The sequence below is a fragment of the Phodopus roborovskii genome, unplaced genomic scaffold (assembly GCF_943737965.1).
Source record: "Phodopus roborovskii unplaced genomic scaffold, PHOROB, whole genome shotgun sequence".
Classification (NCBI taxonomy): domain Eukaryota; kingdom Metazoa; phylum Chordata; class Mammalia; order Rodentia; family Cricetidae; genus Phodopus; species Phodopus roborovskii.
Window position 1 is genome coordinate 11,552,501 of NW_026126515.1, and position 27,670 is coordinate 11,580,170.

Below are 27,670 nucleotides of genomic sequence, written 5' to 3' on the forward strand. Positions count from 1 at the left end.
CTAGAAGTTTGTGAAAATCATGGCAAGTGGGTGAAAGCTCATCACCCAGTGGTTTCACCAAGAGCCAAGCACATTGTCATCACTCAGATGACAGATCGTTGAATATGAGTGTCCTTGCTCAAGAGAAGTTGAACTGCTCTCAGTCATGAGTTAAGTCCCATGTTCTTTCTCTGGACCTCTCTATTATCTCTTTATCTAGTCTTCTAGAACTGAGTTGTGTCCACACAGTGTCTGATTCTCTGAGATGAACTCTCTGTCGTTGGATCCTAGTTATTCGCTTTCTATCTAGCTGTAAACATTCGGACCAAAAACAAATACAGCTTGGACATGTTCAAGATTTACCAAGACAGTAATTATGAGCAGAGAAGTCAACACAAACAGTGTGCTAATTAGCATCACACACAAGCTGATTAGAAGTAATTCAACACAGCTTGGAGTCACTGGGAAAAGATGACGAAGGTAGAGAAGATTATAGGATTAAGGAAGCTGCTATTTCTCACAGGGTAAGTATTTGAACAGCTTGGAGGATATGCTCCAGGGTTGGCTGTCCCCTCTGCCTCCTACAGTCTTGAACACTTTCACACCTGTTACTGTCGATAAACAAGTGTCTCAATCTCTGCAACCAACAAGATTTCCACAGAGCAATCCAGCTTCGACTTAGACTAATGTAAGAGCTAGGCTGTGGGTCCCTATCATTTTTTTTTTTAAATAAGAGCCATGTGAAAAAAAATGGTTCCCCACAGAATCGCTCCCATGTGAATGGCACAAAATAACCAGGCACCAATTATGCAGGAACGAGTTGAAATCCTATCTTGGAACTGAAATGGATACTCCAATTCCTCAGAGAACAAAGTCCAGGAGCAACAGCGAATTTACTCAGTACATTATACTCCTCTCTTTGACACTGACCACTTCTGTCACTGAATAGAACCTGTCCTTGTCTTATCTGTGAGTTCTGTCGATGAATAGAACCTGTCCTGACTGTGAGTTACCGAGAAACAGGGCTTTCATTTCTTGTCAAACAAGTCTTTGCTGAATGGCTGCTGTGTGTCAAGATTGAATCCAGGGGCTGGAAACATGCTTTAGTGCTTAAGAGTACCAACTGCTCTTAATTGAACTCAGGTTTACTTCCCAACATCTAAATAAAAGTTCATAACTGTCTACAATGCCAGATCCAGAGGAGATCTGAACCCCTCTTTTGACCTCTGCAGGCACTATACATACATGGTACACAGACACACATGCAGTAAAAACATTAAGAAACACATAAAGTAAAAATACATCTCAAAAAAGTTTTTAAAAAGTGAGTTCAAGCCAGGTGATGGTGGCACACACCTTTAATGCCAGCAGAGGCAGGTAGATCTCTGTGAGTTTGAGGCCAGCCTGGTCTACATAGTGAGTTCCAGGACGGCTACAGAGAAATATCATCTTGAAAAAAAAAAAAGTGAGTCCAAGAAACTAAACTAAACACACACACACACACACACACACACACACACACACACACACACACACACACACCACAATACCGAGGCTGTCAATTAGATACTTTTTCCCCCAGCTCATCACTATCTTCATTTTCCTGACCTCACTGTTCAAAGTAGAGATTCTCAAGTATTAAAATATGGAAAATTTGACAACTATTTTCTAGGAAGTTCACTTTCTTTACCAGGTTCTTCAAAGAGGCAGAATCCAAGCCAAAATAAATAAATAAATAAATAAATAAATAATAAAAAACAAAGTGCCATTACCCATTACCCAGGCAGAGTCTACAACATCTGTTTTACTTTGGAGGGAACTACTAAGGCTTTTCTAGAAGCCCTTCCCAGGATTACATTAGCAATCCTCACTTTTAGGACATCTCTCCTTCTGTCCCTTCTGAAAAGTCCCCCTAAACTTTTGAACCTTCTTTGATTTCATCTTCTATTATTATCAATCCGAGCACAAAATAGTCATTGTCTGAAATATGTTCCCAACTGGCTTACCAAGATTTGTGGCCGCTTTATCCAAGTCAGTGTATACAGCACAGACTTGGGATAAGCTGTGAGCAAGGAACCAGTTTGAGGGGACTGACATTCCTAGACAATGGCATGTGGCAAATGAGGGTAATGGAAGAACTTCCTTCCTAAATGTTAAAGTCTCTGGATCTGTAATTCCTCACTTCTCATGGAAGCTGGAAGGAGAAATCAGAACCCATGCTTCAGAGCTAAAAGAGGCAGCCCCGAAAACTGCCAGAAACTCTTGAGATATGGGAATAAGGGGCTCCATGAGCCCAAGGTCAGCCTGGACTTTATAGGGAGAACCTGGCTCAAAATTCCAACAGACTACACAGGGAAGAGAGGCACGCTCATTTTTTAAGCATCTTATCATCTTCAGAGGTTAAGCAGCCAAATAACCATACTGTCTTGAGAATGGGGCCTCTGTCCGGCTGGCTCGTCTCCACTCACATTGGCTGTACCTCTTGCTACATTCTTTCTCCCATTCTGGACTCTGGCTGCCTTCCCCAGTTTGAAGCCTTCTGCAACATTTCTGGTAAAGCGCACTGCTCATCGACCAGTCCCCTTGTCCTCAGGGATGTATTAAGTATCAGATGAAAACACTACAAAATTGGACAAGTGATAATTTAGTTTGACAATAATATCTGTTGATTAGAGCAAGGCCATTTTTTGCTCTCAATCATTGGAAATGAAGAGGAGGGAAGAGAGGAGCTCAGTGGAGCTTACTTGATTTGGGGCAGCCTGGGAACAGCATGCGACCCATAGCTACACTGGCTCGAGAATACAGAAAGCGTCGCAAGCCTGCGGTATGACCGCTATGCATATCATAGTCGTTATGATGAGCTCATCAAGAGCTTCTCTCTTGATGTTTTCCCAAGGTGGGTTGTACTCACTCCAGCTACTACCAAACAAAAGATCTTCATAAACATAATGGGTTTATGACAGGATCAGTGTGTGAACATGAGAGTTCTGTGACTCAAACCTTATTTAGCATTAGCCCATCTGGGAACATGTACTGATGCTTTGCAATCTTACTCAGGTAAAATATAGAAGACGGGTCTTTTCTATGTAGGACTTAATAACACCCTCCGCTCTAGATATTATCTGGAATGCCCCCCAACCCAGGCCCCAGGCCTATGATTTAAAGTCTTGGTGTTCTCAGCTTGGTGTTCGTGGGAAACAGTAAAACTTTTAAGAAGATTAGTTGGGTTACTGGGGACTGATAATACCAGGAGGAAGTAGAGAGTATAGGGCAAAGCCGTGCTTTTTAGATGAACACTCCTTGAGCTCTACTTTAAAAAAAATAATCAAAGGACTCTAAACTGTATTATTCAAATGTGGAAGAATTCAACTCACTGCTAGTACTTGTTTGTTTACTACCTTAGCATGGCCAGAACCAGGAGGGAGATAAAACTCTTGAGCACTTGGTGGTTGATTGTTCTGTTCTCACCCACACAGTAAAGACACACCTGGATCCAAGTAACTAGGGGAGGGGGGCTTTTTTATGAACACTCTGGAGAAGGAATTCTGATGAAAAGTCTTCAATTTCTCTACTGTAATTAGCCATCAATCATCCTTAGGCACTTGCCATCTTGTAGAGAAAAGCTCATTGATCCAATTGCATGAAGCATTATCTATAATTAAGCAGACCTCCCAACATCCCCCACCATATTTTATTTTGCATCAAACCATGGTCACTCACTAGTGTAAACTGCCTACACTATGCTTCCAGTTCATGTAAATGTGTAAATTGGGGTCATTTATGACAAAGACAGATATACTTTTATTTCATTTTTAGATGAAATTTACTTTCTAAAAAAGCTATGGGGGGCCAATTTCAAAATCTTTGGGTGCTTTTGTCATTTGAGTAAAATTTTATTTCAAAAGCACTTTGTGACTTGGATTGCCTAAGGAAAATTATCTTTTCAAATGGCCAATGTGTTGTAAAAAGGGGAAGATCAATATAACCATCCCTTTGCACAAAAGGTACATGCTGTATGTAATCTTATTTACCCAAGCATCCCTATGCCAAAACTGATGTTGTTGGATAAAATGCATTTGAATTTCAGATAAGCAATAGATAAATTTTATGGGAAGTATTTACGGTTGAAAATTATTCAGTGCCTCAAGTCCAAATGGATCAAAGACCTCAACATCAATCCAGCCACACTGAACCTCTTAGAAGAGAAAGTGGGAGGTACCCTTGAACAAATTGGTGTAGGAGACAGCTTCATGAATATAAATCTAGTAGCACAGACACCGAGAGCAACAATTAATAAATGGGACCTCTTCAAACTTAGAAGATTCTATAAGGCAAAGGACACAGTGGACAAGACCAAACGGCAGCCCACTGACTGGGAAAAGATTTTCACCAATCCTATATCCGACAAAGGGCTGATCTCCAAAATACACAAAGAACTCAAGAAACTAGTCAAATAATCCTATTAAAAAATGGGGTACAGAACTGAAGAAAGAATTCTTAATAGAGGAAATCAAAAAGGCTGAAAGACATTTAAGAAAATGCTCCACATCCTTAGCTATCAGGGAAATGCAAATCAAAACAACTTTGAGATACCATCTTACTCCTGCTAGAATGGCTAAAATTAGAAACACCAATGATAATTCATGCTGGAGAGGATGGGGAGAAAGGGGAACACTCCTCCACTGCTGGTGGGAGTGCAAACTCGTACAGCCATTTTGGAGATCAGTATGGCGGTTCCTCAGGAAAATGGGAATTAGTTTACCACAGGACCCGGCAATCACCCTCTTAGGCATATACCCAAATGATCCACATCCATGCAACAAAGCCACCTGTTCAACTATGTTCATAGCAGCACTATTTGTAATAGCAAGAACCTGGAAGCAACCTAGATGCCCCTCAATTGAACAATGGATAATGAAGATGTGGCACATCTACACAATGGAATACTACTCTGCAGAAAAAAATAATGGTATCTTGAAATTCGCAGGCAAGTGGATGGCACTTGAAGAAACCATCCTGAATGAGGTAACCCAGTCACAAAAAGAGGAACATAGTATGTACTCATTCATATATGGATTTTACACCTACAGCAAAGGATCACCAGCCTGTAATTCACACCACCAGAGGAACTAGGATACAAGGTGTATTCTAAGAGATTAATATAAAGTCCCTCACAGAACTGGTAAGGGACAAGTCCCCCCCCCCAGAGCACAGGGGAAGTGGGGGGGGGCAGCGAATGGAGAGAGAAGTAGAAAAAAGCGAGGGGAGGAAAGCAAAACATGTGTGACTAGGAAGATTGAGCCCTGTTAGGAATAAAAGACAGGAGAGAGAGAGAGAGAGAGAGAGAGAGAGAGAGAGAGAGAGAGAGAGAGAGAGAGAGAACATAAAAGAGGGAACCAATATTGGTTTGAAGATAAAATTGAACACAAAGGAAGGTCTAGAGAACTACAAAACTGCCGCCAACTAACAATTTGAGCATCCGTGGAAAGGCTACCATAAATGCCCTTCCCGGATAGTGAGATCAACAACTAACTTATCCATGGAGCACTCATCTAATACTTGTTGGAAACAGGAGCAAACACCCATGCATAAACACTGAGTCGAACTAGAACCCAGATGCAGATGGAGAGGACAAGACCAGGCTGCAGAAACACACAGAGACAGCTGACCTGAACAAGGAGGAGCTAACGGCCCCAGAATGATAGCTGGGAATCAAGCATGGGACTGACTCAGACCCCCCTGAATATGAGTCTCAGCCAGAAGGTCTGAGCAGTCTAAGGGACCTCAGACAGTGGAGCCAGGATGTATCCCTGGTGCACAAAAGGACCTTGCGAACACATCCCCCATGGAGGGATAACTGCCTTAATCTAGAGACAGGAGAGAAGCCCTAGTCCCTACTTCACATGATCTGTCAGATCTGCATGACCCCAACTGGATGGCATTCCCCTACATATGGAATTGTGGTGGCGGGATGGGAGGGGAGGGTGGTTCCGGTGCATGTGAGAGGGCAGAGAGGGTAAAAGGGAGAGAGGGAGGGAGGGGGGACGGGGATCAACATGTAAAATAATAAATTAAATTTAAAAAAGGAAAAAAAGTGCTTATTCAGTGCTTATCTATAATTTGAATTAAACTGACACCATGTATTTTAATTTGCTATATCTGGAAACTCTGATCAAAGAAAAGAACTGGGTCTCTGGCCACCTCTACCACCCCCTCCACCCCCCACCCCTAAACCCCTATCATCTCCATCCCAACTCTTAGATAAATTCTAGCTTCAACGTATACAGGAGTAATGGCCAATTTTGAAAAGCAAAATTTGAGTCAAAGTAGAAAAAGATGATTACCGGAAATAGGAAATTTGGGTAACTTTGATAAAATATAAATATGTAAACTCACCTCTAAACATAATTTTTCTAAGATTCCTGCCACAATGAAACTTTGTATTCCTGACACATAGAATGGTGCTTAAGTCAGAAGAATGCCAAGTATCTGAAATTAATGTGACCGTGGTTAGACTTTATTGTGGTATTTATTCTAATGTTATGTGATGGCTTATTTATCTAATTTATATTCTCTCTCTCCTTTCCTCCCTCCCTCCCTCTCTCTCTCTCTCTCTCTCTCTCTCTCTCTCTCTCTCTCTCTCATTCTGTCTAGTTACCTAAACAAGAATAAATTCCTGACAGCTATTGACAAAGATGCCTTTGGAGGAGTGTACAGTGGACCAACCTTGCTGTGAGTAAGACAAATGAATGGCTAGCAGGGTTTTTTTTTTAATTATTTTTCTCTTTTACTTTTTCTGGAATGAAAGAGGTATGAAGAGAGGAGATGCAAACTGTCTTAGTTAGGATTTCTATTGCTGTGAAGAGACACTATGACCACAAGAACTATTATAAAGGAAAACATTTTATTGGAAGCTGGCTTACAGTTCAGAGTTTGAGTCCATTATCATTATAGAGGTAAGCATGGTGGAATACAGGCAGACATGGTGTTGAAGAGTTCTATATCTGTATCTGAGAGCAGCAGGGAGAGAGAGGGGAGGAGAGAGAGAAAGAAACTGGGCCAGGCTTAAGCATCTGAAACCCTGAAAACCCAACCCCCCCAGTGACAAGCCCTCTGGCAAGGCCACACCCTAATAGTGCCACTCCCTGTGAGCCTGTGGGTGTCTATAGGTGTAGTTGGGTTTTGTTGTTTTTTAAACCTTTGCTCTTTGGGGGCCTTCCACCCAGCTCCCAAATAAGTACATGGTAACTTATTCTTACTTATGAGTACCCAGCCTTAGCTTGGTTTGTTTCTGGTTAGCTTTTCTAACTTAAATTATTCTGTTTCTCTTTAACTACATTTTGCCTCAAGGCTTTTTACCTTTCTTGATTCTGTATATCTTTCTCCCGTCTTACTCCATGGCTGGCTGTGTGACTGGGTGACTGGACCCTGGAGCCCTCCTCTCTTTCTCCTCTTCCTTTTTTCACTCCTCTCTTGAGCCTAGATTTCTCCTCCTATTTATTCTCTACCTGCCAGCCCTGCCTACCCCTCTCTATCTACCTATTGGCTGCTCAGCTCTTTATTAGACCACTCAGGTGTTTTAAACAGACAAAGTAACAACACTTTCCAGAGTTAAACAAATGCAACATAAAAGAATGCAACACATCTTTGCATCATTAAACAAATATTCTACAACAAAAACAACATAAACAAATATAACCATCTTAAGCTAATATTCCACAACCTAGAGGGCCCATTCTCATTCAGACCACCACACCAACATTCAAGACAAGAGAAAGCTGTTATCTTGGGTTATAGCTTCTGCCACTAAAGATCCACCAGACAATTCATTAGAAAATAGAAAAAATTTTAAAATAGAGAAAAATGTACAAAACAGAAAAAAATTAAAATAAATATATTAACACATATACAGATGACCATGAAAACTGGTAGACAATAGTCATGTCCCAAGAGGAGAGTGGATGATTGGCAGTCCTGAGCACCTGAAACCTCCACTCTTTCACCTCCAATAATTTTATTTCACCTTGGGAGTGAATGCACCCTGCCCGTTAAGCAGGTTGGTGGTCCAATTTTCTTAAAATCTGCTGGACTCTAAGGGAGTTTCTCCTAACTCACAGTGAAGTATCGATGGGAGAATGTGCAAGAGACAACAGTTATAATCATGAATTCATACCAGTTATGGCTGACTATGCTGAATCTGCACCACAGTGACCCATCAGCGGCCAGGGAGGGGCTCAGGGGCTCAGCCCTCACAGCTAAAAACAGGTTAGGGGTAGATTCCAAAGGACAGGGAATTACTTACTTCAGCTTTCTGGGCACCAGTGAGCACAGTATATTCCAGTGGGTATCTCCACTGGAGACCATGTAGATACTACATGACCATGTAGACAACCCTGGTAAAGGACAGCATGTCACAAAATCAATAGGAGAGGAGGTTGGGATGGATGGGAGGGAATAAAGGAGAATAAATAGGATGCATTATATTCATGTATGACCTTGTCTTGGAATTGGCTTAATAAAAAAAAAAAAAAAATGAGGAACCGTGCTGGTTTAGTTTGGGAGGTGTTTCATAGAACTTTGGAGCACACAGGGAATTAGAAAGAGGTCCATTTAAACCAAGATATGCAAATAAGAAAGAGATGAAGACAGAAACAGCTCATTACAAAACAAAAAGCTATAGTTGGAGAACAATGAAATTTTAAACCACAGAGTAATAGCCCAAATCCTAGATATGGCTTTGATGATAGATATGGCATATGAGGAGGGGGAGGGGTAGGGGTAAAGGTTAAGGAAAAAGTGCTACATTCATGTTCTATAGACGAAAGCCAGCCAATGAATTCTAAAACATTTCATGGAGAAATGTCGACAGTTATGGAAGGAAACAGCCAAAGTTGAAAATGATTGATTGACTTGGAGATGGAGATTAGAGAGAAATCTGATGTTCAGGCCACCAAGTTTCCAGCGTTTTCATTTTCTTCTCAGGAAAGGGAGCACTGGAGAGATATTTCTGGAGTTAGGAATGCTTGCTGCGCAAGCATGGGAACCAGGCGTCAGACCACAACCCCCGTATAACTACTATAAGCAACGACACAGAAAAGGAATCACCAAGATGCCCGCTCCATGATTTGATGGGAAGGTTTTTATTGTAGCTGTGAGAGAGAGGACGTTCAGAGGCATCTGCAAGAGTCCAGAGCAGAGAGGAAAAGAAGCAGAATGGACAGGGCCAAGGCTGTCTGTGAGAGAAGTAAGAACAGCAGAGAACAGCAAGAGAGAGAATGGGGGAGCGAGGGGGAACGCTATTTTAAAGAGAGCAGGACGTGAGCTATAATCTAGAAGAGATAGTTTAGTGGAGAAGGAGAGGGAGAGATGAGAAGGTCAGGAGGCCAGCAGAGGCTTTAAGGTGTGTAACAAGTACAAGTGAGTAAGACGGGAGGAGTTTGGACATTGGCATTGGCTTTAGTATGTGTCAATGGGGACCAAGATGCCCATCTATCAGAGGAAGGAGATATAGGGAAGTGGCTCTTCCTGGCAGACAGAAACCCATTTCACAGGTTCCTGAGGAACACTGAGAGTATCCCCCAGCAATCCTGTAGGTCAATGTGGTCTGAGCCGAGACCTCCATTTCTAGAGGTCTGGGCTGCCCTTTGGAGCTTGAGACCTAACAATAACCAGCCAAGTGTGATTCCATGCAGGCCTGTAAAGCAACATTGAAGGAGGTAAGGCTAAGAGGGTCACTGCACCTTACCAGTTTTCAGTCTAGATGAAAACAAACCAACAAACCTGTAAGCTCCAGATTCTGGGAGAGACCCTGCCTCAAAAGAACAAGGCAGAGAGTGAAAGAGAAGACACCTGAAGCCATCCTCTAGTCTCTTGGAATACAGATCTACATGCACTCATATACACCACACATAGATAAACACACATGCATCCACGTAAACTGTACTTACACAAATACATACCCACATAAATACATACATAAATAAAAAATAAATGAGGGGTAGAGAGATAACTCAGCAGTTAAGAGCACCTGTTGTTAGGACCTAAGTTCAATTACCAAGCACCCATCTATCTGGTGGTGGTTCAAGACAATTTATAACTCCACTTCCAGGGGAGTTATAACTTCTGAGGGTACCTGGCACACATATGGTACCCTCATGCATACATGCAGCCAAAACACCCACACAAACAAAATAAATAATTATTAAACAAGTTTTAAAGAAATAGTACTGAATGAAAATATGGAGTAAAAGGAGAAGTATTGTGGAATCAACTTTTTATACACTGTGAAGATTTATCACTCAGACTTGTTTACTAAAAAGCTGAACGGCCAATAGCTAGTCAGGACTGGGGGAACAAAGAAGATGCTGGGAAGAAGGGTGGAGATGTGTAGAGACCAGCCAAATGGAGAGGAAGCAACCTGGGCAACACAGAGTAAAGGTAATAAAGTCACGAGACAAAAAGTAGATTGACAGACATGGGTTAATTTAAGTTAGGAGAGCTAGTTAGAAACTTTCATGATTAATAATACATTTTTATGTTGTGATTTGGGAGTTGGCAAGTGGGACAGAGAAAGACTAACTACAAAGCAGATATAAGGGAGAAAGCAGGCAGAGGGAAGAGTCCAGGCTGAACATGGTCAGCAGACTAAACCAGACCACGAGAGGAGAGACAGGGAGGAAGCACTAGAGAGGAGCCACCAACCAAGAGAGGTGGCCTGGGCCAAGACAGCAGAGTAGTCAAAATAGCTGAGTTATTTAGCTATCAGGCTGAAGTCAGGAAGCAGAAGCCCACCCCCTGGGAAGGAGAGATTTGGGGTAGGAGGCAGAGGGTGAGGCAAGCTGGCAGAAGCCAAAGGTACCAAGTGAGACTTTCCTGGGTTTGAGACCTAACAAATACCATGCATTCAATTAACAGAAATTTTTATTGAATCAAATAAAATGTTAGAAGAAAGTGAATGAAGAAGTGTCAGCACTGGAAGGTTCGGTAAGAGCAAAAACAAGAAATGAACACTATCATTCTCAAACACCAAGCGCAGACATTCTCTTACAATTGTGTATGCATGACCTGGGATGTCTCTTTAAACCTGCATCAAAACCTTCACTTTCTTTCGCACAATCTACCCCTAATTAGACTTAAAGGTCCTTTTACCACGGGGAAAGACTGCTTCACAGTTTTATAATGCCCTCACCAAAACAGAAACTAGCCAATAGCCAATGACTATCAGATACATTGGAGTGTCAAATAGCTGTGACGCAGTGGCCCCTGTTTGGTGTACATGCCAAACTTGAAAACTTCAAAGTGCCACCTAAAGAAAAGGGAATTGTGTGTTGTGTATTTTTCTGCTTCATGAAGTGTCTTGGTAAAAGAGTAGCCATCCCCACAGTCAACAAAAATCATTAAACCTGCCTACACATTGCCTTTTTTTTTTTCAGGGTCACTTCTCCAAGAAGAATCTGATTTCTATCAGACGCAAATCTGAGATACCATCTATTCTGCAGTCCTTGCTATTTTCTTTTTCGAAGGCCTTTTAATTTAGGTTGGGAATTTAATAACATTTTTATTGACTGATTTTGTCACAGAGACAGTCAATCTCCCTTTCCATTTTTACACTTTCTATTTTTTGAAAGCCTTGTTTCCTTCCCACTTTGTATTGAAAGAGAAGCTCTTTGTGTTTATAATAGGGAAGAAAACAACACGGTGAAATGCAAAGCTTTCCATAGCCATTGGGGCTCTCCAGATTTGAAGTTACATAACTCGCCTTAACAGCATTTAGCATGCTCATGATAATTACCATCATGGTCCCACCTGCTATTATGAGTGCCTCTTAAGAAGAGACAATCTTTGTGTTGATATCCTTGAATTTGTATTACGTTTATCAACATAAATAAGCATTTGTTGCTGTCTGCTGTTTTTCAAGTTAATCGTTTGAAAAACCCCAGGCATGGTACTGCCAACTTTCTTGGTTTACATAGAGTAAGTTTTTGTTTTCTTTGGCTCCTTATGTCCATCCCAGGGTTACAGTCTTAGCAGAAATTTTGTGAAGTTCTTTCCAGAATGCCTGAAACCCTCAGGTGTGTCAAGTGCACAATTTTCTTGGTGGATCCTTTCATAAAAATTCTTTTTTATTGAGGTATAATTATATGCAACAACAAACCATTTTTGATTGTACAGTTTAATTACTCTACTCTGGTTAAGCCTGGGAACATTTTTCAACACCTAGTACATTCTCTCTTATAAACAACCATGGACATTTTGAATTTTCTAGCATAAAAATCTAGGAGCAAAATTGCCAGGCCAAGGGATAGATGTAGGTTTAATTTTATGGTACATACTGGCAAACTCGTTTCTAAAACAGTTGTCTAATTTTCTTTTTTTTTAAGATTTATTTATTTTTATGTGCATTGCTTGCTTTGCCTGCAGGTTTTTCTGTGTGAGGGTTCCAGATCCCTCATACAGACAGTTGTGAGCTGCCATGTGGGAATTGAACCCAGGTCCTCTGAAAGAACAGCCAGTGCTCTTAATTGCAGAGCCATATCTCCAGCCCTGGTTGTCTGTCTCATTTTCTATTCCCCATCAATAATATATGAGAGCCTCATCCCAGCCAACATTTTTTGTCATTGTATACTATCATGTGTTTGCGTATGTGTGTGTGTGTACTGATGGAGACTGAACCAGAGCTTACATACACTACACAAACATTCTACCACTGAGCTATATCCCAAGCCCTTAGTTTTTTGAGACAGTTTCACTGAGTAGCTTGGGCTGGCCTCAAACTCAAGCTCCTGCTGCCAGCTCCCAAGTGTTAGGATTTCGGGTATACTGTCCATTTATTTGAGTATAGTCATTACAGTGCGTATAAATGGTATCTTATTGTGGTCTCAGTTTGTGTTTCCCTGATATTAACGACTCTGATCATCTTTTAATGTACTTACTAGCATTTGTATATTTTCTTTTGAAAAGTGTCTTTTCAAATCTTGTTTCCATTTTTCTACCAGGGCCTCTGTTTCCTTTTATTGACTTGTGATTCTGAGTAACATTTGGTCCTAAAAGAAGTCAGTTTTGGTTCTAACCATACTCCCTCTGCCATCACTAGTTTGTAACCTGTTGTCTTCCATTCCTGAGAACAGCTGGCTTATCTAAAACTAGGCGGAGGTAGATGTTCATTCACTCACTTTTGTCTTGGGGATTTTGTTGAATGAAGAGATGAAACTCTTACACAGATTAAAATAAAATGTAAGAGAAATGTAAATAAGTGACTATGACATAAATTTAATGTAGGAAGAGCCATAAAGAGATATTTAGGACCAGGCTGGTGGTGGCACATGCCTTTAATCCCAGCACTAGGGAAGCAGAGGCAGGTGGATCTCTGTGAGTTCAAGGCCAGCCTGGTCTACAGAGCAAGTTCCAGGACAGGCTCCAAAAGTTATACAGAAAAACCCTGTCTCAGAAAACCAAAAGAGAAACAGAGAAAAATGGAGAGAGAGAGAGAGAGAGAGAGAGAGAGAGAGAGAGAGAGAGAGAGAGAAGGGATTTGGAAAACCAAGATACTAGCTGTTGTTAGTGTGATTTAGCAAAGACCTTAATGAAGGAGGTAAAGGAGGTGGGCTTCATATGGCGTGGGGGTGGAGTTAGATGAGGAAGGGCAAGGGCATACTACAAAGTCAATAAAAGCTAGGTTCAAAACACAGCATTTAAAAGAGGAAAAAGGGCACTGTAGGGTGGCCCTGAGGACTTTAGCAGTAGCCAAAGAACCTTTTACAGGGCGTGGCCCTCTTCAACTCACCTATATGCCTTCTTTTCTTTGCCTCTAACCCTGGTTTTATTAGTCCTGGGTACTTGGTTCTAGCTCCTCTGGATCTCCCAGCTTCTTCTAAAGGAGAGTGGGATCTATCTCTGAAGGCCACATCGGGTGGACCCTAGCTTTCTTTCTGGGCTGCTCAGAGAAGCTCCTGTCGCAGCTGTCTTGGAAAGGGGAACCTCCTAGGGAATCAAAGTTAGAAGACGATAATCTGATAGGCTTCTCTGCTTACTGACTGTGAAAGCTTTGCAAACCCAAGACAAACAGATCCATTGCAGTGCCTGGCTCAGGAGCCAAGTTGCTGAGGAAACAGCTCAAGTGCCTGAAGTTTGTTAAGACACAGCCCCACCTTCATGGTCACAGCAGAGGCATTGGAAGAGGCTCACAGAACTCTTTGCAGAGCAAATATAGGCAGTTAAACCTCCTGCATCATATATAGTTTCTCCTGGGCAAGATAGCTTCAGCCCTAGGAATCTTCAGATCAAAGGAGTGGTACTAGAAACTAAGGATGCTTGAGTTCCCCCAAACTCTAATCTAATAATGAGATTCTTACTATAATAGCTACTGACATGGAGGATGGGGGAAAAAAACAATGCTTGAAGTCACAGCAGCCTATAATGGTAGCATTACTTTTAACAACTACTGAGATATCATTTGCAGCGTGGACACCAGCTGGTAGGCTGCCTTTTAGACAGAGAGAGGCGACAGAATTATTGTGAAGGTACTCAGAGCCAAACAAATATTGTTTTTCTTTAATCAACTAAAAATATAACCATTATCATTCTTCAAAGGGGATTTTTGTTTTCTTTTTGGTTTTTATTTTAAATAAAGAAAAAAATTTCACTAAAATCCTGGGATTCGCTGTCCTGAATCTAGAGATTCATTCTGAATAAATGCTTTCATATTTGCTAAATGCTAGTAGAATAATGTTTCATCTCTAAGAAAATAATTCAAAAATCCATAAGCTCTCTTGGAGCACAATTTTTTATCACAGCTAATTATTCAAGGGTGGCTTTGTGTTTGTCTTTTAGCATGATAAAATAATAAACAATGGAACCTAAGAAGTTTTGTTGAATGAACCCCAGGAAAACAACACTGGCAAAAAGCCCTAAATGTCAAAATGTCATGTAAATTCATAGTTTATTAATTAGTCAACATTTGTTAACCAAGATCCCTCCACGTCAATGACCCTGAAGAACAATCCAGTTATGTCTTTCCCTGTTTCAAATTTTTAAAGACAAAGAAATCTACTTTTTGTGAATGCATATCAGAAATTTCACAAAATGTTCATACAAATTTTATCTTGTACTTTCAATTTCAAAACATTATGGCCTTTCTATCACCCTTCATCCCATTGATTCAATTACTTATGATTAAAAAAATTGAGGATGCATAGGACTTTGTAATAAAGGTAAAAAAAATCAAGTGTGTTATATTCTGCAACAACTTTTACTCATGATGCTGTAATTAACTAGACAATACTGATTGCTGGCTAACTGATGGGAGAGGTTGGTATACCTTGGATTATTTCGTTTTTCAACAAATAAGCAACAAATATAAGTACAAGCTGGAGGTTTTAGTTCATAGAATTGTGCACACACTTTGTTCAATGAAAACATGGGTGATTACAGTTCTCTCTTACACTTCTGTTTCTACAAGAGTAGAAGGAAAGAGGAAGCTGTGAGCTTTCATGTAGGCACACACTCTCTGAAAGGACATAGAAATCCATCTTCTTAATTAAATTGTGACTCAGAGTCCCTGTGTTCCCATCTCCTGTGGTAGAGCTCTCTCTCTCTCTCTCTCTCTCTCTCTCTCTCTCTCTCTCTCTCTCTCTCTCTCTCTTTCTCTCTCTCTCTCCCTCTCTGCACAAATCCTTTGTAGTACAGGATTTAGAGGGGTATGTGTGGCTGTGTCAAGAGAGAAGATGGAACTAAATGAAGAAGGGTTGGCTGAATGTATCTATCTGGTAACACTGACCCTCTGTGTTAGTTACTTTCCCTCTTGCTGAGATAAAATATCCTGACAAGCAATCAGGGAGAAAGGGTTTATTGTATAGGCTCATGGTTCAAGGGTACATCATGACGAGGAAGGCCTGGCGGCATGCTGGTCACACTGCATCTGTAGTCAGGAAGCAGACAGAGATGACTATGTGTGCTCAGCTAGCTTGTTGCTTTATTTAGTCCAGGATCCCCTCGCACAGAATGGTAGGTTTTCTCACCTTTAGGATAGGATTTCTCACTTCATTTAATCCACACTCAATAATCCCTCACAGGCATACATACCCAGAGGCTCATCTCCTGGGTGATTTTAGATTCTGTCTTATTAACAGTCAATATTGACCATCATACTTTCCTAACCCATTCATGTAAAATGCTAGCACCATAATATCTCCTATTAGGATTCCAGGATTTTAGATTTCAAGTCTCCTTTGTGGAGAAGTTAGAAAACACAGAAACAAAAAAGACACCATAGCCTGACACTTTATAAATACAACACTTCTACTAATTCTTTGGGAACTAACTATGCACATATAATATATTTTGAATATATTCCTCCCCCCCTTTTTCCCCCTAACTCTTCCCACAAACACTCCCTACTCCTTGCCTCCCTCCCAACTTCCAGCCCTTTTGTTTTTTTTAAATAATCCAGTGAGTCCAATTTGTGCTGCCAAAATATTCATGCATGTGGGCCATTTGTTGGAGCGTGGAGATCTACCAGAGGCCAAACCCTGCAAGAGAAGTGATCCTCCCTCACCCAAAAGCCACCAAGTATCAGTGGGTCATCAGCTGGGGTAGGAGCTCATGAGCCCCTTTCCCTCCCTGTTGGAATGTAATCTGACAGTTTAGTGTTCAGTGATAAAATGGTCACCTTTCTTTACAACTGCCCTGAAACAAAATCAGCCAATGGCAACTTTCACTCTTAAGTCTTTATAAGTAACCAAGGGTTACTAGGCAAAAAATACTTCTAACATGAGAGATCAAAACCTGGGTAAACAATGGGAATGTGAGCCTAAAGAATCAGACATTGCAGAGAACAGCAAGGAACTTTCCCCAAAGCAATTAAAGACCTGATAATCCTGATAAGACATTTCATCCCAACAACTATAACAGTAATGACAGCTAGTATCTATTGAGGACACACTGGCAGCTGCTGCTAAGTGAACATTAGTGAATGAAGGAGCTAGGATTCTGACCTGAATTTCAAACTCATCCTCTATATTTGTTTGTTTGCCCTGCTAAAATCCAGTGTGGTTATATCCACATTCATGAATATTGAGCTGGGTTTCCCAGTTTATCCTGTTACCAAAAGATCAAAAGAACAAGAAAGGCTCAAAAATGTTCTCTTGTGCTTGACAAACCATATCAAGAACCTTCAGTCTAAATATCAAAAATACTGCTCTAGACAGGACAAGAGTACCAGCTCTCATGAAGCTGAAGTTAAAAATTCAGTACAAGAGATGGGCAATACAGTGAAGGAATTCTACCAGGAAATTTAAGAGCAATAGAAGAGAATTACACACACACACACATACACACACACACACACACACACACGAGATGAAGATGCAAGGAAGCAAGGAAGAAAATAGAAAAAGTGAGTTACCCCAAGAATGATATAAGAAAAGTTCCCAGCGATGAACATTTTCTAATAGTCCAGACTGAGAAAGAGCCAAGCCCCTGTACCCAGGAGGAAAAAAAAAAAGATCCACAGCATGGCACAGATCAATGGAATCTCACACTGGGGATAAAGAGAAGGTTCTAAGGACTTCCAGGGGAGTTAGAATGTCAATTGTAGAGTGTATAAGCTTGACTTTAATCACCCAAATGTACATATGGGCAGGTATACACACACACACACACACACACACACACACACACACACAGAGTGTGGGGGGGGGGGGGGAGACCAAGCAGAGACAAAGAGACACAGAGAGAGAAAGACAGAGGTAGGAGTCAGAGACAGACACACAGAGAGATTTAAAGCTAGTCCAAATAATAGGAACTTGGGTGGCATCCTGTTTATGAAAATCAACAATAGGTATTAGATTATAATAAGACAAATAATTTTGAAAGAATGATTTTTAATAAAAGCTTGCAAGACCAAATACTATAACCAGGCAAAGCACTAATCTAAGATAAAATGGAACATGCAAGCATGCTGAAGATCTCTCTGTATATGGCCTTTCTAAGAAGAGGGAGGGGTGAGTGAGGGGCATCCAAAGGACAGGGGAGGCCACACTTCACAGCTGTGCTAAGGGCGCTTTCTCCTCCCTCTGCTTTCCCCAGCTGCAGGGTTATTTGTGCCAGTTTCCCACACTTCTTTCTCTAGTGTTAATCACCTGGAGAACATTCGGTGACAAGTGCCAGAGTTCATTCTTGTTACTAGGCAAGGTTGGAAAACACAGGACCATAGAATTTTAAACAAAAAACAAACCAAACTAATGAATATGACACTTCCCACAAGAATAATAGTTCTTTGGTAACAACAAAGATAATATATGAGCTTTATATTTGTTTTTTTTAAACAAAACAAAACAACAACAACAAAAAAAAAAATATCAAGTTCTGGTAGCCTGGAACCTTGATAACATAATCTCAGTTAAACCCGGTTGTAATGGAAGAAGTTGGCAACAGTGCATTTCACTTGCTAAGTAGATGCTACTAATTGTTTTTTGGTTTTGGTTTTTAATTTTTTTAGTTTCTGAGATTATAATATAGCTACATCATCCTCCCCTCCCCTTTCCTCCCTGCAACATTCCCCCCACATGCCCTTTCTTGCTCTTTCAAATTCATGGCCTGTAGTTTTCATTAAGTATTGTTAAATGCATATATGCACATGCATATACCTACATATTTCTAAATACATTAAATGTAACCTGCTCAGTCGATAATGTTTCTCATATGCACGTTTTTATGGCTGGCCGTTCGGGATGAGATAACTAGCTCATGTGCCCTTCCCTGGGGAAGACTATGTCTTCCACTTTCGGCATTCCCTGGTTGCCTGCAGTTCTTTGTGTAGGGTGGAGGACTTTTGGGCTATCCATGTTGGCCTGTCTATTGTGTTTATCCTTGTTCAGCTGTCTAGAAAGTCATGTTGGTGAGACTTTATGGCTGTGCCTTCTGACAGTCCCAGGAGATACAAACTCCGTGTTCCTCCCATTTATAATCCTTCTGCCCCCATTTCTGCAGTGATCCTTGAGTCTTGGGTTTAGGAATTGTTCTATAGATGTGTACATTGGGACTGGGCTCCCCAACTCTGCACTTGGGTTGCTTGTGTTTTCTGCGCTGGTCTCCATCTGTTGCAAAGAGAGGGTTCCTTCATGAGGGGTGAGGACTACACTCACCTGTGGGTATAAGACAAATATTCAGAATGTAGTTAGGGATATGCTGGCTTAGTAAAGTGGCAGCTGTAGGTTCTCCTCTAAGGCCCATGACTTCGCTAGCCCTGCTAGTAGGCTAGGTTTCCAGTAGCAGGCACTCTTGCTAAGTCAGACTTAAGTTTTAATAGAGAGTGATTGGTTACCACCTAGGTATGTGGACAGGGTTTCTCTTGTAGTCCAGGCTAGTTTGAACTCACTGTGTAGCCAAGGATGATGGCCTTGAACTCCTGATTCACCAGCCTCCACATTCCAAGTGCTGAAATTACAGACATATGCCACCATGCCAGATAGATATAGATAGACAGATTTTTTTTCTTTTGAGGCCAGGCCTCACTATGTATTCTTGGATGGTCTGAAACCCGGCATGTACACCAGGCTGGCCTAGAACTCTTAGAGATCCACATACTTCTGCCTCCCTGTGCTATGGTTAAAGGCATATACCACCATACCCAGCTTATATTAAATGTGTTAAATATAAATATAAAAGCCTTGGATAGGGAATGTGTAGTGACTACTTTAATGAAATAAGAAGAAGAGAGATGGCAGGTTAAATGTACATGGCCTTATTCAAGCTAGTTTTTAATGCAAGAAAAAGTATCAACAAGACATCAAGTCTTTGGGACTAGAGGAGAGAGAATTGCTACTTAAAAGCCAAAAACCATTCTACTTTAATAACATTAATATACAACTCCTAGCCCTACCACATCTCCCACAGTTTGCAGAAGTAATATTTTAGATTATTAAAAAATCATTAGTTTTTTTTTTAACTAGGAATATATCCACAGTCTTCTAAAAAAAAAAAAGGAACTGTGTTGGGGAAGGTTCTCAGTTACTATGTAACTATTGAGTCCTTAAATTCTGCATTTAATGGAGAGTATTTCCATAATATTGACGCTAATCCCAACAAAAGAGTAGTTTATGTGTCTCCAGACCTGAGCACCCACCCCCCCCCCAGAAAGTGATAATAGCTTAGGTGCCATTGACCTTGTCTGATTTTTTTTTTCTGGAGATCTTTTAATAGTTGTAAGATGTCATTTTACAAAATAGTGTTCATAGCCCTCTCTGATTCCAAGAATTCACCAAGAGAATAAAGTCTTTATGGATTTGTGTTGATTAAATGCAATAAAATAAAATGCAATAAAAATAGTAGTTCTAGACTGGTAAGATGGCTCACCAGGTAAAAATTGCCATGTAAGCCTGAAGACCTGAGTTCAATCCCCAGAACCCGTGCAAAGATGAAAGGAGAGAGAATGCCACAAATCTGCCCTCTGGCTTCCATATGCATACCACAGTATGTGTGTACTGTGGTATGTACACGCGTACACACACACACACACACACACACACACACACACACACACAAACAATACATACACACACACAAACATACACAACCAAAATACATACACACAATAGTAGCTTATTAAAACTTAAAAAGAAAAGACAGCAGTTTTCTGTAACCTTGGTTTAGAAACTCCTATCTGCTGTGGACCAGTAGATGTAGGTATTAAACTCAGATCACACAGTAGCAGAAAGGAACTTGCCATCTTCCCATTAGTCTCAGGACTGTTTGATTTGGGAGATGGGAGGGAGCAAAGACAAGAAGGCCCTGGCTGCTCACTGCCTGTGTTGTTTTGTTCTCTGACCTCAGAGATGTGTCTTCCACTAGTGTCACAGCCCTGCCCTCCAAAGGCCTGGAGCACCTCAAAGAACTGATAGCAAAAGACACTTGGACCCTCAAGAAGCTGCCACTATCTCTGAGTTTCCTCCACCTCACCCGGGCTGACCTGTCTTACCCAAGCCACTGCTGTGCCTTCAAGAACCAGAAGAAAATCAGGGGGTAAGTAGCAGGAGCCCCAAGTAAGCACTGAGAGGCCATGATGAGAGTTGGATTCATTTTTAGATTTGCAAAAGAATGTTTGATTGATTGATTTAAACCCCAGGAGGGAAAGACCTAGAAGCATCCACATAAGCAGGGAGTTGCAGATGAGAAACAAGGTCCACATCGTAAATGGCAGGGGGAAGGGGAGACAATAAGAAATGATGTCATGGAAACAGGGCTCACTGTGAAGCTAACTTGTCCTGTGTGCATGGACTTTGAAGCAGGTTTGGCTTGCATCCCAACCCTATCAGCTTCGAGCTGTATTATCTCAGCCTACTTACTCAACTATTCTGAGCATCTAAGCATTGAGGGATTTTGAGAAGATAAAGATGCTTACCGGAAAACACCTGGAATTGACTATCTGGAATGTAACAAATAAAAAATATTAGCCAGATGGTGGTGGCCTATGCCTATAATCCCACCACCTGGGAGGCAAAGGCAGGTGAATATCAATGAGTTTGAGGACAGCCTGGTCTACAGAGTGAGTTCCAAGACAGCCAAGACTGTTACACAAGGAAACCAAAAATAAATAAATTTTATATATATGATGTTATGACATATATTATTTCAATATCTGTGTCTTACGGTTTCTATTGCTGTAACAAACAACATGACCAAAAACAAAAGCAAGTTGGGGAGGAAAGGGTTTTTTTGGCTTACCCTTCAGCATTGCTGTTCATCACTGAAGGAAGTCAGAACAAGAACTCAAACAAGGCAGGATCCCCAAGACGGAACTTGATGCAGAGGCCATGGAGAACAGCTACTTACTAGCTTGCTTCCTATGGCCAGCTCAGCCCACCTTCTCATGGAACCCAGGACCACCTGCTCAGTAGTGGCACCGCCCACCATGGATGGGGCCCTCCCTCAATGATCACTGAATGAGAACATGCCTTATAGCCGGATCTCATCGAGACATTCCTTCAACTGAGGCTCCTTCCTCCCTGATGACTCTAGCTTGTGTTGACACACAAAACCAGCCAGTACTATCTGGCTGCTTACAAGAGTGCCAAGGAGAGAAAGTCCTTCACCACACTCCGAGCTGTCTCCGAGTCTTGCTCTGACCTACTTTCTCTTCTGTGTCTTCTGCCACCTCCTGTTCTAACTCCACTTTCATTTACCTATTTCTGTCTCCTTTAGTTTCTACACAAGTATCGACACGGTGGCTTTCTACACTCATAATTTTAACCAGAAAAAAAAAATCAGGACCTAGTCACAGAGGCAAAAAGGAATGCTGAAGAGCCCGGCAAAGGTGACCATTGTGGCCACAATAACTGCATAGGCACTGGGTGTTGGCTTCCTTCAGTTGCTATACTATCACTATGTGACACTGAGTGGAAAGGTTCAGGGATGAATGCATGGTTAGAGGCAACCTTGCTGGCAGATATCGCCCTAGTGATGTAATAAACATGTAAGACCTATGCTGAGTGTTGTAGTGCACGCCTTTAGTCCCAGCACTATGAGAGGCAGAGACAGGCCGATCTCTGTGAGTTCGAAACCAGCCTGGTCTACAAGAGCTAGTTCCAGGACAGGCTCCAAAGCTACACAGAGAAACCTTGTCTCAAAAAAAAAATTATATATGAAAAATCCTTCCAGTCCTGACTGGGCTACATCATAACTCCTGAACCCACGGCCTAGGGATCAGTGAGGAAGAAGGGATGAAAAGATTGTAAGAGGCAGAGGAACAGAGGGTCTGCTAGGAGAGTGTATCTCCTAGGAATGTCAGAAGCTACACCCGTGGAGCCTCACCAACACAGCTCCTACATGGGAACTGAACAAGGACAACAATAGACATTCTGCTGCTGCTGCTGATGATGATGATGATGCTGATGCTGATGCTGATGCTGCTGCTGCTGCAGGGAAGACTCATAGGTCTCAACCCTACACAAAAAGCAACAGGCAATAAGGAAGCGGGGAGTAGGAGAAATAGGCTTCCCAGGGATGAGCACACTGATGAGTTATCTAACACCAAATGGTCAGCTCTGAAACCAAATACATACAAATAACACCATACAGGCTAAACAGGTTGTATTTATGTATACACACAGAATAACAATAATAACCACAATTAATGAAAAAGGGTCCTGAATTTGAAAGAGAGGTATATGGGAGGGTTCAGAAGTGGAAATGACATGAGTATACTATAATCTCAAAAAACTAAAATAATAAATTGAAGAAGTAAGTCATACTTCTATGAGTATACCTGCGTGCCTTGGCCATTTATCCATTTGTTAGCCAATATTTGGTGAGCATCTCCTATGTGCCTGGCAATGTCCTAGCCACAGCAGGATTACAAGGAAGTTTCTTGAATGTAGTTAGAACCTACTGGAGGAAGTTGACAGAGAGAGAAGGAAATGTCAGTCAGGGCTGTGAAGGGCTGAAACACCAGGGTGAGTGGTTTATTTAAAGAGATCGGGAAAGAGTCCTATGAAGAAGGCAGCAGATGTTTAAAACTGAGTAGTGAGTAGAGGTGGCCATGAGTTTCTAGGCAAAGGGAGTGTGGAGTTCTGAACTCAGAAGAGGAATCGTGTTAACAGCGATCACAACCACATAGATGGCACAGTCCATGTACCCAGCACTGTTGTGAGAGCTTGGAAAAGATTCTCATCTGTTCACTCAATGTTCTCATTCCATTCACAAACGGAACAAGTTTCACAGACCTGCCCAACGTGACACAGCTAGTAACTAAAGGAGCTGTGTTCTAAGGGGCCCCAGCGCTCACGCATTTTGATCATGACTCTTCTTCAAATGGCTCAGGATGATGAGAAATAAGGGCAATGTCAATAGTCACAATAGGGGAAGTAAGGTCACGTAAATGGATGTAACAGAGGATGGGAAAGATGGCTCAGAGAGGTGCTTGCTGCCAAGTCTGGTGGCCTGAGTCCCATCCCCAGGACCCACATGGTGGAAGGTGAGAAGTAACTCCCACAAGTTGTCCTTTTGAAGTAAAGAAAGTGAAAAATAATGAACAAGTGTCATAGAAGATTTACTAATGTTCACTTAGGAAACATTGTTACACAGAGGTAGAATTCACCTGAAGTATTGCCTCCGACACAACTCGAAGACAAACAGCATACTAACCAAACTTGGAAGGTGTAAGATAGGGAAGGCAGAATTGTACTAGTAAAATAAATTAGAGTTCAGATTCCCACAGGATGTGTTTCATTAGAACTCGCTCATGGGAAGCCCCTCTTCTCATCGGGGAAAGCAAAGAGGAAATGAACTTGGCTGTTCAGACAGCAAAGTTGGTTTGTTTAACAAAGAGTTCTATCTATGCAGCTCGGTATAATCTAAAGATAACCAAAAACTGCAGCTTCGTTTTGTTTCTGTAAAACCCACTTAATTGCTCAGAAAATGCAGCTTGGGATGGGAGCTTAAAAAGCCACCTATAGATGAAAGCAGATGTAAGGTTACCATGTTATAGCTCAAGCCTCCAGACTGAAGAGGATTTCTGTCCATGGCTGGGATCCCATAGGCTTAGCTGGAATCTAGATGCATGCTTTTATTAAGGTGTTCTCATTAATCTTTGAAGACCTTGGAGTAGTTTCTGGCTAGGAAGGTTTAATTCTGTCATTACACTTTGAACTCCATACTGCACTGTGGTGAATGCAGCACACATAATAAATTAAGTAAATGTTTTCAATGATGTAGCAGAGGCAGGCCTGACCAGATCATGCAGAATCAGTAGCATCATGAACATCAAAGTAACTTGCGTATCTTCTGAGCGGCTAAGGTGGTTAAAGGTAGACTTTAAGCAAGAGGTGACTCATATCTGTTGCCTTACAGAATTCTAGAGTCCTTGATGTGTAATGAGAGCAGTATCCGGAATCTGCGTCAAAGAAAATCAGTGAACGTCCTGAGAGGTCCCATCTACCAGGAATATGAGGAAGATCTGGGTGACAACAGTGTTGGCTACAGACAAAACTCAAAGTTCCAGGAGAGCCCCAGCAACTCTCATTATTATGTATTCTTTGAAGAACAAGAAGAGGAGATAATCGGTTTTGGCCAAGAGCTCAAAAATCCTCAGGAAGAGACTTTGCAAGCCTTTGACAGCCACTATGACTACACTGTGTGTGGGGACAATGAAGACATGGTGTGTACCCCCAAGTCAGATGAGTTTAACCCCTGTGAAGACATCATGGGCTACAAGTTCCTGAGAATCGTGGTGTGGTTTGTCAGTCTGCTGGCCCTCCTGGGCAATATCTTTGTCCTATTTATTCTCCTTACCAGCCACTACAAACTGACTGTGCCACGCTTTCTTATGTGCAACTTGGCCTTTGCAGATTTCTGCATGGGCGTATACCTGCTTCTCATTGCCTCTGTAGACCTGTACACACACTCTGAGTACTACAACCATGCCATTGACTGGCAGACAGGCCCTGGGTGTAACACAGCTGGTTTCTTTACTGTTTTTGCCAGTGAGCTATCAGTGTACACACTAACAGTCATCACCCTAGAACGATGGTACGCAATCACCTTCGCCATGCGCCTGGATAGGAAGATCCGCCTCAGGCATGCATACACCATCATGGCTGGTGGCTGGGTTGCCTGCTTCCTCCTTGCCCTGCTCCCTATGGTGGGAATAAGCAGCTATGCCAAGGTCAGCATCTGCCTGCCAATGGATACTGACACGCCTCTTGCTCTCGCGTACATTGTCCTTGTTCTTCTGCTCAATGTCATTGCCTTTGTCATCGTCTGTTCCTGCTATGTGAAGATTTACATCACAGTCAGAAACCCCCAGTACAACCCTCGAGATAAAGACACCAAGATTGCCAAGAGGATGGCTGTGTTGATCTTCACCGACTTCATGTGCATGGCGCCAATCTCCTTCTATGCCCTTTCAGCACTTATGAACAAGCCCCTTATCACTGTTACTAACTCCAAGATCTTGCTAGTTCTTTTCTACCCCCTCAACTCCTGTGCCAATCCATTCCTCTATGCTATTTTCACCAAGGCCTTCCAGAGGGACGTGTTCATTCTGCTCAGCAAGTTTGGCATCTGCAAACGCCAGGCCCAGGCATATCAGGGTCAGAGAGCCTGTCCAAACAACAGCACTGGTGGTATTCAGATTCAAAAGGTTCCCCAGGACATGAGGCAGAGTCTCCCCAACAAGCAAGATGCCTATGAACTCCTTGGAAACGCCCACCTAACCCCAAAAACACAGGGACAAATTTCAGAAGAATATAAGCAAACAGCCTTGTAAAGTGATGCTGGGTTATTCACGGTGGGACTTAAAGAGGCTGGTTTCTTGAACACATGTTCTGATCTACGACATACGGATGCATAGCTTCATGCAGGTGATGTTTCACAGGGACACAGTTCATCTCTATAGAGGGTATTATCTTCAAGAAAGGAGAGAAGCTATCAGCATATCTGAGTTCCAGGTGATGTGAAAATGGCCTACACTCTCCAGGGGACATGCTTGATGCTCATCTGTGACACTGTGCAGCATGTCCCACAGAGACCAACTGAACCATTCCTGAATCTGTCTTCTCTGGTTTATGTAGTATTGATTTATAGTAAAGACTCAACAAATGGCCAGTGTTCATTATCTTAAGCAGGTCCTCATTGGCTTCCCTCATATAACCAAAGAAAAGTTTGTTCCTTAAAACTAAATTGCCACACTTGGGAGGTGGAGGCAGGGGGCATCCAAAGTTCATCCTTAACTACATAGTGAGTTCCAAACTTCGGCTACATGAGACCCCATCTCAGGAGACCAAAAGAATCCTGGAAACCCAAACACAACTAGATGTCACATAATTGCTTCCATTGAACATGAAAAGGGGGGAAGTTTAGCTTTGAGGTTTTTTTTTTTTTTTCTTTCTTTCTTTGATTCTCAAACAAGTTTTTCTTCACCAGACTCTATATGCATTGACGGAGAAACTGCTGATATTTCATCTTTGGTGGCTGAGCAATCTAAGAATTATCTTCTTGTAGAAGATGAGAGCTCTAAAAGGTCTTTCTCAGAAACACGTGGGATCAAGGACAGAGAACACATGGCCATTTGTTGAATAATATCGCTAGACACCAGTTAACTGTTAAGCAAATCCTGGAACTCCATGTCCTGTAGAAATGGAGGCATGTGATGACCTCTTCCATTTTAAAAACTCTAGGTGTATCTCATCCTCAAAGATACATCTTCATGACATAGAAAAAAAAGGCACCACTTAAGTAGAATCTGGGTTTTCTATCTTGTTGTCTACTTCTTTTTGGATCCATGATATGACCCAAGAAGATTTTTCTTTATTTCATTTTAATCATCATGTCTGAACCAAAAAAAAAAAAAAATTCTACTGAGTGACTGTATGGAGACAAATCCCAATTATTCATATAATTACTGTGTGTGTGTGTGTGTGTGTGTGTGTGTGTGTGTGTGTGTGTGTGTGTGTATGTGTGTGTGTGTGTGTGTCCAAAACAGACTGGAATTTATGTACTAGACTAATACTATAGCCTGGCATGGTGGTGCACGCCTTTAATCCCAACACTTGGGAAGTAGAAGAAAGTGGATCTCTGAGTTCGAGGCCAGCCTGGTCTGCAAAGCAAGTTCCAAGACAGCCAGGGATACAAAGAAACCCTGTCTCAAAAAACAACAAAAAGATAGACTAATAATAGAGTCACTGTGGAACTGTGTTGA

At 41.7% G+C, this 27,670-nt stretch overlaps 1 protein-coding gene across 1 annotated transcript in view; it reads left to right on the forward strand.

Annotated features, from left to right (window-relative positions):
- Tshr (thyroid stimulating hormone receptor) overlaps positions 1–27,230 on the forward strand; it is a 104,703-nt gene extending 77,473 nt beyond the window's left edge. The window contains exons 8-10 of the mRNA XM_051196147.1: positions 6,634–6,711; positions 20,809–20,997; positions 24,823–27,230. Coding sequence (XP_051052104.1) covers positions 6,634–6,711; positions 20,809–20,997; positions 24,823–26,239 — 1,684 coding nt within the window. The 3' untranslated portion in view covers positions 26,240–27,230. The remainder of the gene's footprint in view (positions 1–6,633; positions 6,712–20,808; positions 20,998–24,822) is intronic.
- Positions 27,231–27,670: the final 440 nt, after the last annotated feature.